The 14,435-nt window shown below is 30.2% G+C and overlaps 2 protein-coding genes and 1 long non-coding RNA gene across 3 annotated transcripts; 1 reads left to right on the top strand and 2 right to left on the bottom strand.

Moving 5' to 3' along the window:
• Positions 1 to 2,620: 2,620 nt before the first annotated feature.
• On the bottom strand, positions 2,621 to 7,917 carry LOC140449207 (uncharacterized). The gene is made up of 2 exons (XM_072542375.1): positions 7,359 to 7,917; positions 2,621 to 4,373 (listed from the first exon to the last, which is right to left on the bottom strand). Exons 1-2 carry the CDS (start codon positions 7,591 to 7,593, stop codon positions 2,971 to 2,973), a joined length of 1,638 nt encoding a protein of 545 aa, XP_072398476.1. The 5' UTR covers positions 7,594 to 7,917; the 3' UTR covers positions 2,621 to 2,970.
• Positions 7,918 to 8,542: 625 nt separating this feature from the next.
• LOC140449206 (uncharacterized) lies at positions 8,543 to 9,483 on the top strand. Its single transcript, XR_011951753.1, has 2 exons — positions 8,543 to 8,735; positions 9,003 to 9,483. It is a non-coding gene; the product is annotated as an uncharacterized lncRNA (long non-coding RNA).
• Positions 9,484 to 9,610: 127 nt separating this feature from the next.
• On the bottom strand, positions 9,611 to 13,754 carry LOC140449205 (uncharacterized). The gene is made up of 2 exons (XM_072542373.1): positions 13,286 to 13,754; positions 9,611 to 11,170 (listed from the first exon to the last, which is right to left on the bottom strand). The coding sequence occupies exons 1-2, from the start codon at positions 13,518 to 13,520 to the stop codon at positions 10,188 to 10,190; spliced, it is 1,218 nt and encodes a 405-aa protein (XP_072398474.1). The 5' UTR covers positions 13,521 to 13,754; the 3' UTR covers positions 9,611 to 10,187.
• Positions 13,755 to 14,435: the final 681 nt, after the last annotated feature.

Raw genomic sequence — 14,435 nt, 5'->3', positions numbered from 1 at the left:
AGTGGGAAGAGTGAATTGTATGGGTCCAGCCGTTCGTAATAGCGACGGCGCTACTAGTCACGATAGGTGGAGGCTTAGACAGGGAAAGAGGTATGACATACCAAGGGTCTTATGACGTTGACGTAAGTACTGTTGCCAGAGTTTCACTAGTTTTGAATATTCACTCAAATAATGATTATACTAATCAATGTTTTTCAAAAAAACAAAGATTGTAGTAAATTCTACTAAAACTACAGCTTAAATTTACAATAACTTATTCCTAAAGAATTTTGAGTATCGACGAAAAAAAAACTAATTAGTGGGTTAGTGCTAGTACTGCTAGTGGCAACGTTGTAATGGACGTCATTGCAAATGGCGTTATAAAAACATTGTATCCCAAAATTTAGAAATAGAAAATAAAAACAGTATACATCAATTTTTATATATCTATATCTAATAAACATTGCTAAAAGAGAAGAAAGTATAATATTCGCGATTGAAAACAAAGTATCTGACCTCTGGCGGAATAAATTTAAACTACTAAAAGTGGTATAAACAAACCAGACAGCTGTTGATTTGAATAGAATTATTAAATTTTTTTAGTAAATTTTAGCATTATGACTACGTCACAGTATATTGCCAAACAATATTCTGTGACTACATTAAAGTATTTTAAATCAAATCGATATTGTTTTGTTCCTCAATGCAATTCACGATGGACAACAGATATTTCTCTATCCTAAACTGGAAAACTTGAGGAAAAAGAGGAAATCAATAAAAAGAAAACACCACTATTATTAAGTCAATAACATACTGAGAATACATAATTTATTTTCTTGAATAACAGAAATACAAATATCATGTTGGGATAGTATCATGAGGTTTTTTCATCATGATTTATTATGTAATCTTTTAAAGACAAATCATGTGCTATGATCTTTTTTGACTGGTGACTCTCCAAGTTAAGGTTGATTTCATGTAATCAAATGAACTATCTTACAATAAAGTCAAGTTCAAGTTATTTATTTATGTTAATATACAATAAAGTACTTACATATATCAAAAAATAGTATAAAATAAAAATTAACATATTAAAAACATAAAGCATAATATAAAATAATTCATATTAAACATTACACAGAACATTATACTCTGGGTTCCCCGGTATACACAAAATAGAATTCTGTATTCATCATTACACAGGCCAGTTCCAAACATTAAAGTTAAAATTTAAGAATTCATCACTTGAAAACTGCTTCCTCTTCAACCAATGGTCTCTTTGCTTCACCACAGTACTCAAAGATATCAGTAGGCTAATTTCCATTTTTAAATGATAAAAATAACTCATCTTAAACCAAACTAAACATGCAAAAGCAATGGTAAACATTAGACTGTTATGTTTGTTTATACCATTTATATCGGCCATGACACTGCAATCGACCTGCCCTCTACATTCAGTTTCAATCGCGAATAGTATTCCAAATCAAAAGAATATTTTTTGTGGGTGGGCGATAGTTGTTGGATGAAGGGCTATTAAAAGTATTAAACATTCTGAGGATTAGTTTATTTTTTACAAGCACCACGTAAGAACAGCGCCTAATTATACCAAATTTTTGTTACTAAATACAAACTCAATAATATTTTGTACATTTTGCTTCTGTAGTTAACTTCCCTTTAAATGTTAACCAATATGAATTTTATACTATATATATTTTAAAATCAATAAAACTCTTATAATTGCATTGCTAAAAGTTGCTTTATTTTATAAAAAATGTCATACATTCTTAATAATGTTTCATTGTTATAGATTTTCATGGACCTTCTACTTCTGAGCAATAGTTGCATACTAATTTGTGATGATCCTAAAGAGCAAGATGGCAGAAATGCTAGAGTTTACACTTTATTATCTACAGATGGTCCTTTAAGGAAGAGTATTTTAGAAAATATGGAATTTATAATAAACCAGTACTACTGAATATATAGGCCTCTGTATTTGTCAATAGGAAGATCTCCAACAGGATGGTAAAATTAAATGAAGGTTGGTGGAAAAATCCCTACATGAAGTTGTTCATATGGTACAGGCTCACAACCAATGGAGACAGCAAGCTAACAATATTAGAATGTCCCCATCCACACCCTGACAAGGGCTTAAGTAATGAGGAGGAGGATGATATTTCTTGCCTATACTTTAACAAAGATAATTTCACAAATAAACAATGTTATAAATTTATATATAAAAATAAGTGGATATTTTATTTTTTGGCATAGAATAAAATTTTATTTCTTATTTTATGGCTATTTATTTTCCATAAAAAGCATACTTTTTGAATTTTATCTAAAATTCAGAGCATATTTTTTGAATTTTCCGCCTAAAATTCAGAATCTAGGTTTAAATGAAATTAGTTCCAATCCTCTGCATTTGGCGCTAGAAACTCAGACAAATCCTTCTATGGTACAAATTCGACTCACTAACCCTAACTATATCTACGCAATTGTACACCCTTAGATCTCTCACCTGCGACAACGGTATAGGGGACCAAGAAGGGGTTATGCCCCTAACTGTCTTACAAATATTAAAACTACAGAAAGGTTCTTTGAAAATATATTCTAAAATTAGTAATATCAAATTTATATTCGTGTTAATTTATGTAGTAATATATTACTAGTTGATTAGTTTAACATTTGGCACTAACACTTTTTACCAATTATTGTTTTTCACCCTTTCAGCTACAACGTTCCTCTATATTGACACCATTGTTAAGTCTCCTATTGCCGATTGATAACACTTACTTCTTTGCATTTAACTTAAACAATTTTTAGAAGGATTCGCCAAACATTGGATTGTTCGCACATCACCCTCAAATGTTTTTTTATCAGTTACTGCAGTAAACTGCTTAAAGCAAATTTTACATTTGGAAAAGTTTTTCTCCAGTGTGCATTCCCAAATGATTTTTCAAACGACCTGTTCGAGAAAACTGCTTGAAACAAATTTCATACTTGAGAATTGTTTTCAGGGTGCACTAGCAAATGTGTTCTCAAATGACCTGTTTGGGTAAACTGCTTAAAACAAATATCACACTTATAAGGTTTTTCTCCAGTGTGGACTCTCAAATGTCTTTTCAAAGTACCTGCTTCTCTAAACTGCTTACAACAAATTTCGCACTTGTAATGTTTTTCTCCAGTGTGGACTTTCATATGTGTTTTCAAATCATACATTTGACTAAACTGCTTAAAACAAATTCCACACTTGTAAGGATTATTTTCAGTGTGAACTATCAAATGTTTTTTCAAACGGCCTGTTTTTGCAAACTGCTTAAAACAAATTTCACACTTATAAGGTTTTTCTCTAGTGTGCACTATCAAATGTTTTTTTAAATTACTTGCTTCACTAAACTGTTTAAAACAGATTTCACACTTAAAAGGTTTTTCTCCAGTGTGCACTTTCGTATGATTTTTTAAATTGCCCATTAGACTAAACTGCTTAAAACAAATTTCACACTTGTAAAGTTTTTCTCCGGTGTGCACTTTAATATGTGTTTTCAAATCAAACATTTGACTAAACTGATTAAAACAAATTTCACACTTATAAGGTTTTTCTCCAGTGTGCACTCTGAAATGTCTTTTCAAAGTACCTGCTTCACTAAACCGTTTAAAACAGATTTCACACTTAAAAGGTTTTTCTCCAGTATGCACTTTCATATGAGTTTTCAAACTGCCCATTTGACTAAACTGCTTAAAACAAATTTCACACTTGTATAGTTTTTCTCCAGTGTGCACTTTAATATGTGTTTTCAAATCACACATTTGACTAAACTGATTAAAACAAATTTCACAGTTATAAGGTTTTTCTCCAGTGTGCACTCTGAAATGTCTTTTCAAAGTACCTGCTTCACTAAACCGTTTAAAACAGATTTCACACTTAAAAGGTTTTTCTCCAGTATGCACTTTCATATGAGTTTTCAAACTGCCCATTTGACTAAACTGCTTAAAACAAATTTCACACTTGTAAAGTTTTTCTCCAGTGTGCACTTTAATATGTTTTTTCAAATCACACATTTGACTAAACTGATTAAAACAAATTTCACACTTATAAGGTTTTTCTCCAGTGTGCGTTTTTAAATGTCGTTTTAAATGACTTGTTGTAGTAAATTGCTTAAAACAAATTTCACACTTATAAGGTTTTTCTCCAGTGTGCAGTCTCAAATGTTTTTTCAAAGAACCTGCCTGAGAAAATTGCTTAAAACAAATTTCACACTTGTAAGGTTTGGTCTGAGCTTTTATACTGTTATTTATAGTTTTTTCATCAGCATGTTGACTTGTATAATGTCCTTTATGGGATGCATGTTCACAAAATGTTTCCATAATCTTAATTTTCTTCTCCTCATGAGTAACACCTAAAATATAAACCAACTATAAACATTTACTACAGAAGAACAATGAATACAGATAAAATAATAAATAAAGTGAAGCATATCAAATACCATATTATATAATATAATAAATATGTTTAGGCACACGAGTTTCAGTCTTGCACATGCGTAAGACGCTGCTTTCTTTTAAACAAGCCTTTGGCAATAAGTCCATTATAGCTATAAAATAACACAATATTCCATCTTTAACATCAATCATCATATCACCATCACACTGGCTGTAACTGAAGTTATATCTGGACATTTTCTTATAACTTGATGTCAGTTAGTAAAACATTATTTGTAGCATTCTTTTATCTGCTCTCAACCTTGGTCTATCTATTAATCTAATTCTCTCGGTTTTTGTCAATAGAATGCACAGTGCAGATTTAACTTCAACTTGGTTCGGCTAGATATTCTATTCACCCCAAGCTTCTGATTTTTAAAGTAGTCTTAAGCATCAGATATTTTTTTTTACTATTAGCTTAAAGTTATATCGATAATGCCAAGATCCATTTTCATTTATTGAGCCATATTTTTTTGAAGATTATTCTCTCAAAATAATACTATTGTGGCATGAAGAAGGTCCTGGCAACAGGAGTTCCATAATGACTATTAAACTTCTATGAGTCACCAATCATGCTCTACAACACATTCTGTGCACATTTTTGAACACAATTTGGGAAAATGTTTTACTTCTCAATTTATAGACTGTTTATCAGAATAGTCTTGAATTTTTTTATATAGCTGTATAAAGACTTGCTGTATGGAGAGTAAGTTTCATAAGCTGTATTATATAATGGAATAAAGCATATAAAAGTGTAAATAAAATTTTAAATCAATTGTTTTAATTCTTGATAGACAAAGTCATTAGAAGAGTCGAAGAGAAGCATGATGTGGATATGACCATCTCCAAGGACAGATTAAACGCAGATGCAGAATTCAGTGAAACAAGAGGGATAAACAGGAATTACAAATAGGAACAAAGAACAGAACAACTAGACATACAAAAATTGTGACAACAAAATATCAAATATAATATCAAACTAAGATACAGAAGAAACAGCAAAAAAAAGATCATATACACAAAAAGAAAAGACAAAAACAAGAGAATAGTCCAATGAGAGTGTAATAAGCCCATAAAGAACAGAAATCAAGAAATATATGGAAAGAAGAACAAGAGAAAGAAGAGCAATCTAGGAAGATGCAAGATGAAGGGCTGCTAAAATATGCTGCACAGGAAAAATACTCAAACAGTAATATATATATATATATATATATATATATATATATATATATATATATATATATATATATATATATATATATCTTCTAATAACAGATGATCTTGTAGATTAAGAGGGGGGTTGAGGTTAATTGGGTATGCAATTGATTAAAAGCCAAGTGTACTCTGTTCAACAGTTAATTATATTTCGCCAATTTTCATTGGCATCATCAGATGAGAGCTACAATCATTTAAAACATGGTAAAATACAATTTGATAATTATTTGTTTTTCTATATATCTTATGTCGACTTTACACTACATGATTTAAAAAATCATAGAAACGATTTATGTTTTAAATGTATCTGTTTTAAAAAATCGTGTTTACACTGAATGTTATGATTTATGACAATGAAGTGACAATGAGGTTTTACTGATTTTTGTTTTTGTTTAAGGTCATAGAGATATAAGATACAGTATAGGTAATAACTATTAGGTTGGAAAATAAATCTTTGCTTACATTGGCTTCCCGACTTTTAATAATAATACACTGGTAACAACTGCAAACAAATAATAGTAAGAAGAAAAAGATCAGACGCCTTTGGGCTCGCAGGTGGCTCCTAGGAAGAAATAGTGGACAGGGTATATCAAATTTAGTGTTGATATTATACCAAATTAAAAATATTTAATAAAGAAACTAAACTAAAATCATGACTAAGAAGACTATAAAACACTAAACTAAGAATAAAATAAACTAAATAAATAATAAAAGAAAAATATGACACAATAGCACAGATTAGACAATAGGCTCAATATCAATGCAACAAACAAAAAATTAATTAATAAATAAAATATGTTGTCTCTTGGTAAGGGAATGTTACTGAATTGACATAAGAATAAGGCTCGATATTTAAATATGTTGCTATTACCGGTATTATTACCGAAAATCATAGGTACCGTCCTATTCTCCTGTGACAAGCTATGACGAGCCACAGGACAGTGCTTATGACAAATCATGTATGTAGTGTAAACTCGAGTTGATTAAGGTTGACAGAAGTGTGATTTTTAATAACATCAAGTAAGTACAAGGCTTTATGGATGAAATGTGGATTGCAGCTATATTCGACATCTACCTAAAAGATTGTATAATTTACTTTAACATTTAAAATATAAGGAAAACATAATTCAAATTAAAAACAAAACAAAAAACTTTTAGTTGAACAACTGTCATTAAAATTTGTCATTTTTGAGTCGTTCCGGCTTACTAAATAATTACCAGATTAAGTACCAGAAATACCAAATATCCAATGTTAATACTCAAATGTAATATTACTGTAAGATCAGCAAATTTAAGCTAATGAAATTGTATGCATTTATTCATTGTTATTTTCCCCCTAACCTTGCCAAAAGTCAGTAAATTAACCTGCTGCCAAGTGCAAAATAGCCTCTCAGTTTGTAAAATTTGTACATTTATGTTTATTGTTACCATTTTAATAGGCAAATTTACTACTACCAAAGAATATAGACGCTTATAAGCGTCTATATTCTTTGCTACTACTGTAAGCAAGACATCGTCAATATTATTTTCTTTTTATTATCTTTACCAGTAAAAATATTAGAACATATTGTATATTCTTTGTCTTAAAATGAGTGTCTTAAAATGCGAAATTTGAGTGCCTTAAAATGCGAAATGCCCCTTTGTTATTACTATTTATACTACTTGTTAAGTTATATACTGTTACTAACCTTTTTCAGTTTTTTGGTTGTCTTCAAATGGGTTAAGTCTATTTATATGTTGGTGTATTTCAGTACTTGTAGGATATTCCTGTAAATCTAAATAATCATATGTATCACGTTTATGTTGCCCAATGGATTCCTCCTTAATTTCACATTTAAAGCCATCCATAAGAGCATCATCCAAGTCATTATACTCTATTTCTACTTTACAGGTCTCCTCACTAAATTCTTGTTTAATTTCCATTTTATTATTATTTTATGTACTTCTATAATCAATACTAATTTGCTACCAAAGAAAGTACCATAGAGCAAAATCAGTAAATGAAATAACTAAAAAAATCTACTACTGTCTACGTCTACTGTGGACTGTGAAGGTGTTGACTTGACAAATTTTTGATTTTTGTGTATAATCGTTGATTGAATAACCCAAATTTGGATTATTCAATCAACGGTATAATGTACAATTTAATAACTTAGTACATACCACCAATAGTTGTGTAAGTGGAATAGGATAAGTGGGAAGAGTGAATTGTATGGGTCCAGCCGTTCGTAATAGCGACGGCACTACAAGTCACGAGTCACGATAGGTGAGGCTTAGACAGGGAAAGAGGTATGACACATGATACTATGAATAACAAGATAGGATCTTCCCGTAGCACAAAATCGGTCGTGTTCGCGCATGCCGTCATTGGAGACCAGAATTTGAATTCTTGTTAAAGTTAAATGGGATTTTTATGCATTCTGTGATGAAATTATTCGATTAGCAAAATAATAATATTAAAAAAAGGTTTAATAATTACAATAATCGTACACAAAAGGATATTTCCAAACTATTTATTAAAGATTATTTATTGACACATACAAAAAACTGACATTACGAACGTGCAGGTCTCCAATTACGTCACGACTTATGCGCAATATCTTATCTTCTTAATCATAGTATCATGGTATGACATACCAAGGGTCTTATGACGTTGACGTAAGTACTGTTGCCAGAGTTTCACTAGTTTTGAATATTCACTCAAATAATGATTATACTAATCAATGTTTTTCAAAAAAACAAAGATTGTAGTAAATTCTACTAAAACGACAGCTTAAATTTACAATAACTTATTCCTAAAGAATTTTGAGTATCGACGAAAAAAAAAAAACTAGTGGGTTAGTGCTAGTGGCAACGTTGTATTGTAATGGACGTCATTGCAAATGGCGTTATAAAAACATTGTATCCCAAAATTTAGAAATAGAAAATAAAAACAGTATACATCAATTTTTATATATCTATATCTAATAAACATTGTTAAAAGAGAAGAAAGTATAGTATTCCAAATCAAAAGAATATTTTTTGTGGGTGGGCGATAGTTAAAGTTGGATGAAGGGCTATTAAAAGTATTAAACATTCTGGGATTAGTTTATTTTTTACAAGCACCACGCAAGAACAGCGCCTAATTATACCAAATTTTTGTTACTAAATACAAACTCAATAGTATTTTGTACATTTTGCTTCTGTAATTAACTTCCCTTTAAATGTTAACCAATATGAATTTTATACTATATATATTTTAAAATCAATAAAACTCTTATAATTGCATTGCTAAAAGTTGCTTTATTCTATAAAAAATGTCATACATTCTTAATAATGTTTCATTGTTATAGATTTTCATGGACCTTTTACTTCTGAGCAATAGTTGCATACTAATTTGTGATGATTCTAAAGAGCAAGATGACAGAAATGCTAGAGTTTACACTTTATTATCTACAGATGGTCCTTTAAGGAAGATTATTTTAGAAGGTATGGAACTTAAAATAAACCAGTACTACTGAATACAGAGGCCTCTGTATTTGTCCATAGGAAGATCTCCAACAGGATGGAAAAATTAAGTGAAGGTTGGTGGAAGAATCCTTACATGAAGTTGTCCATCTTGTACAGAACTGCAGCCAATGGAGACAGCAAGCTAACAATATTTAGAGTGTCCCCATCCACACCCTGATAAGGGCTTAAGTAATGAGGAGGAGGATGATTTTTCTTGCCAATACTTTAACAAAGATAATTGTACAAATAAACAATGTTATACATTTATATATAAAAATAAGTGTATATTTTATTTTTTGGCATAGAATAAAATTTTATTTCTTATTTTATGGCTATTTATTTTCCATAAAAAGGATACTTTTTGAATTTTATCTAAAATTCAGAGCATATTTTTTTAATTTTCCGCCTAAAATTCAGAATCTAGGTTTAAATGAAATTAGTTCCAATCCTCTGCATTTGGCGCTAGAAACTCAGACAAATCCTTTTATGGTACAAATTCGACTCACTAATCCTAACTATATCTACGCAATTGTACACCCTTAGATCTCTCACCTGCGACAGCGGTATAGGGGACCAAGAAGGGGTTATGCCCCTAACTGTCTTACAAATATTAAAACTACAGAAAGGTTCTTTGAAAATATATTCTAAAATTAGTAATATCAAATTTAAATTCATGTTAATTTATGTAGTAATACATTACTAGTTGATTAGTTTAACATTTGGCACTAACACTTTTTACCGATTATTGTGTTTAACCCTTTCAGCTACAACGTTCCTCTATATTGACACCATTGTTAAGTCTCCTATTGCCGATTGATAACACTTACTTCTTTGCATTTAACTTGAACAATTTTTAGAAGGATTCGCCAAACATTGGATTGTTCGTACATCACCCTCAAATGTTTTTTTATCAGTTACTGCAGTAAACTGCTTAAAGCAAATTTTACATTTGGAAAAGTTTTTCTCCAGCCTGCATTCCCAAATGAATTTTCAAATGACCCGTTCGAGAAAACGGCTTAAAACAAATTTCATACTTGAGAATTGTTTTCAGGGTGCACTAGCAAATGTGTTCTCAAATTACCTGTTTGGTTAAACTGCTTAAAACAAATATCACACTTATAAGGTTTTTCTCCAGTGTGGACTCTCAAATGTCTTTTCAAAGTACCTGCTTCTCTAAACTGCTTACAACAAATTTCACACTTGTAATGTTTTTCTTCAGTGTGCACTTTCATATGTGTTTTCAAATCATACATTTGACTAAACTTCTTAAAACAAATTCCACACTTGTAAGGATTATTTGCAGCGTGAACTATCAAATGTTTTTTCAAATGGCCTGTTTTTGCAAATTGCTTAAAACAAATTTCACACTTATAAGGTTTTTCTCTAGTGTGCACTATCAAATGTTTTTTTAAATTACTTGCTTCACCAAACTGTTTAAAACAGATTTCACACTTATAAGGTTTTTCTCCAGTGTGCACTTTCATATGAGTTTTCAAACTGCCCATTTGACTAAACTGCTTAAAACAAATTTCACACTTGTAAAGTTTTTCTCCAGTGTGCACTTTCATATGTGTTTTCAAATCACACATTCGACTAAACTGATTAAAACAAATTTCACACTTATAAGGTTTTTCTCCAGTGTGCACTCTCAAATGTTGGTTTAAATTATCTGTTTGGTTAAACTGCTTAAAACATATTTCACACTTATAAGGTTTTTCTCCAGTGTGCACTCTGAAATGTCTTTTCAAAGTACCTGCTTCACTAAACTGCTTAAAACAAATTTCACACTTATAAGGTTTTTCTCCAGTGTGCACTCTCAAATGTTTTTTAAAATTACCTGTTTGGTTAAACTGCTTAAAACAAATTTCACACTTGTAAGGTTTAGTCTGAGCTTTTATACTGTTATTTATAGTTTTTTCATCAGCATGTTGACTTGTATAATGTCCTTTATGGGATGCATGTTCACAAAATGTTTCCATAATCTTAATTTTCTTCTCCTCATGAGTAACACCTAAAATATAAACCAACTATAAACATTTACTACAGAAGATCAATGAATACAGATAGAATAATAAATAAAGTGAAGCAAATCAAATGCCATATTATATAATATAATAAATATGTTTAGGCACACGAGTTTCAGTCTTGCACATGCGTAAGACGCTGCTTTCTTTTAAACAAGCCTTTGGCAATAAGTCCATCATAGCTATAAAATAACACAATATTCCACCTTTAACATCAATCATCATATCACCATCACGCTGGCTGTGACTGAAGTTATATCTGGACATTTTTTTATAACTTGATGTCAGTTAGTAAAACATTATTTGTAGCATTCTTTTATCTGCTCTAACCTTGGTCTATCTATTAATCTAACTCTCTCGGTTTTTGTCAATAGAATGCACAGTGCAGATTTAACTTCAACTTGGTTCGGCTAGATATTCTATTCACCCCAAGCTTCTGATTTTTAAAGTAGTCTTAAGCATCAGATATTTTTTTTTTACTATTAGCTTAAAGTTATATCGATCATGCCAAGATCCATTCTCATTTATTGAGCCATATTTTTTTGAAGATTATTCTCTCAAAATAATACTATTGTGGCATGAAGACCGTTCTGGCACCAGGAGTTCCATAATGACTATTAAACTTCTATGAGTCACCAATCATGCTCGACAACACATTCTGTGCACATTTTTGAACACAATTTGGGAAAATGTTCTACTTCTCGATTTATAGACTGTTTATCAGAATAATCTTGAATTTTTTTACATAGCTGTATAAAGACTTGCTGTATGGAAAGTAAATTTTGTAAGCTGTATTATATAATGGAATAAAGCATATACAAAGTGTAAATAAAATTGTAAATCAATTGTTTTAATTCTTAATAGACAAAGTCGATAGAAGAGTCGAAGAGAAGCATGTTGTGGATCTGACCATCTCCAAGTACAGATAAAACGCAGATGCAGAATTCAGTGAAACAAGAGGGAGTTACAAATAAGAACAAACAACAGAACAACTAGACATACAAAAATTGTGACAACAAAATATCAAATATAATATCAAACTAAGAAATAGCAAAAAAGATCATAGACACAAAAAGAAAAGACAAAAACAAGAGAATAGTCCAATGAGAGTGTAATGAGGCCATAAAGAACAGAAATCAAGAAATATATGTAAAGAAGAACCAGAGAAAGAAGAGCAATCTAGGAAGATGCAAGATACAGGGCTGCTAAAATATGCTGAACAGGGAAAAGAAAATACTAAAACTAATATATATATCTTCTATACATTATATATCTTCTAAAATAACAGCTGATCTTGTAGATTAAGAGGGGGGGTTGAGGTTAATTGGGTATGCAGCTGATTGAAAGCCAAGTGCACTCTGTTCAACAGTTCATTATATTTTGCCAATTTTCATTGGCATCATCAGATGAGAGCTACAATCATTTAAAACATGGTAAAATACAATTTGATAATTATTTGTTATTTTATATCTTAGTTGAATGAGGTTGACAGCAGTATGAATTTTAATAACATCAAGTACAATGATTTATGGATGAAATGTGGATTGCAGTTATATTCGATATGTACCTAACATTGACTTTAAAAGGATTGTATAATTTACTTTAACATTTAAAATATAAGGAAAACATAATTCAAATTAAAAACAAAACAAAAAAACTTTTAGTTGAACAACTGTCATTAAGATTAAGTACCAGAAATACCAAATATCCAATGTTAATACTCAAATAGAATATTACTGTTAAGATCAGTAAATTTAACCTAATGAAATTGTATGCATTTACTCATTGCTATTTTCCCCATAACCTTGCCAAAAATCAGTAAATTTACCTGCTGCCAAGTGCAAAATAGCCTCCGAGTTTGTAAAATTACTAAAATTGCTGATGTACTTTTACAAACTTCTAAGAAAATGTATGGTGAATTTTGTACATTTATGTTTATTGTTACCATTTTAATAGACAAATTTACTACTATTGTAAGCAAAAGACATAATGTCAGTATTATTTTCTTTTTACCATCCTTACCAGTAAAAATATTAGAACATATTGCATATACTTTGTTATTACTATTTATACTACTTGTTATGATATATACTGTTACTAACCTTTTTCAGTTTTTTGGTTGTCTTCAAGTGGGTTAAGTCTATTTATATGTTGGTGTATTTCAGTACTTGTAGAATATTCCTCTAAATCTAAATAATCATATGTGTCACGTTTATGTTGCCCAATGGATTCCTCCTTAATTTCACATTTAAAGCCATCCATAAGAGCATCATCTAAGTCATTATACTCTATTTTTACTTTACAGGTCTCCTCACTAAATTCTTGTTTAACTTCCATTTTATTATTTTATGTACTTCTTCAATGATCAATACTAATTTGCTACTAAAGAAAGTACCATAGAGCATAACCCGTAGGTAAATGAATAAATGAAATAACTTAATCTACTGCAGTAAGCTGTTGACATATTTTTTTTGTATAATTTAATACATCGAGTTAGAATCTAATTTAATATCACAGTATATACCACCAATAGTTGTGTAAGTGAAATAGGACAAGTGTGAAGAGTGAATTGTATGGGTCCAGCCGTTCGTAATGGTGATGGCGCTACTAATCACGTTAGGTGGAGGCTTAGACAGAGAAAGAGGTATGACATACCAAGAGGCTTATGACGTTGACGTAAGTAGTGTTGCCATTGTTTCACTATGATTTGTTTTTTAACCAGGAGGAGTAAACTAAAAAATGATAAAAAGACAGATTCACACCCAAGAAAGTTACTAGAAAAGTCACCAAATACAACTTCTTTTTCGGTTGATTATCTCGGCCTTGCGGTAATCCAGTAATCAGTATCGGACAATCTCACACGTCGATTCTAATCCTAACCCAACTTTGCTTGTTTATTTATATTATATTTGAATAATAATTTTTTCCAATAACATATTTTTTTGTTTTTCTAATTACAATAAAAAAATGTTGGAATGTTATGAAGAAGTTGAAGAATTTTTAGAGTTTATTTATCACATTATAGAAGAAAGTTGTCTTAATATCATATAATATATATTTAAATATCCCATGATCCAGTTTTATAGATCTCTCGAGTCTATGGTATTTAATTATAATTTAGAAAATGTTTTGATCGTAAGAGTCAATAATGTTACAGATCTAAGTATGGTTTTTCACAGAAATTTGTCTTTTAATTTACAAATAGATCTTATATACAACAAAGCTATAAAATGGCTTGGTTTCATTAAAAGA

This window comes from Diabrotica undecimpunctata, chromosome 8 (assembly GCF_040954645.1).
Source record: "Diabrotica undecimpunctata isolate CICGRU chromosome 8, icDiaUnde3, whole genome shotgun sequence".
Classification (NCBI taxonomy): domain Eukaryota; kingdom Metazoa; phylum Arthropoda; class Insecta; order Coleoptera; family Chrysomelidae; genus Diabrotica; species Diabrotica undecimpunctata.
The sequence above is the reverse complement of the archived record's forward strand: the minus strand, read 5'-3'. Positions and strand labels throughout refer to the sequence as shown.

Bases quoted from the DNA above. Each gene is read 5' to 3' on its own strand.
- LOC140449207 (XM_072542375.1), bottom strand. From the start codon at position 7,593: ATGGAAATTAAACAAGAATTTAGTGAGGAGACCTGTAAAGTAGAAATA. The intron at 4,374-7,358 runs GTTAGTAACAGT...TTTATATTTTAG, and splicing joins CAACCAAAAAACTGAAAAAG to GTGTTACTCATGAGGAGAAG.
- LOC140449205 (XM_072542373.1), bottom strand. From the start codon at position 13,520: ATGGAAGTTAAACAAGAATTTAGTGAGGAGACCTGTAAAGTAAAAATA. The intron at 11,171-13,285 runs GTTAGTAACAGT...TTTATATTTTAG, and splicing joins CAACCAAAAAACTGAAAAAG to GTGTTACTCATGAGGAGAAG.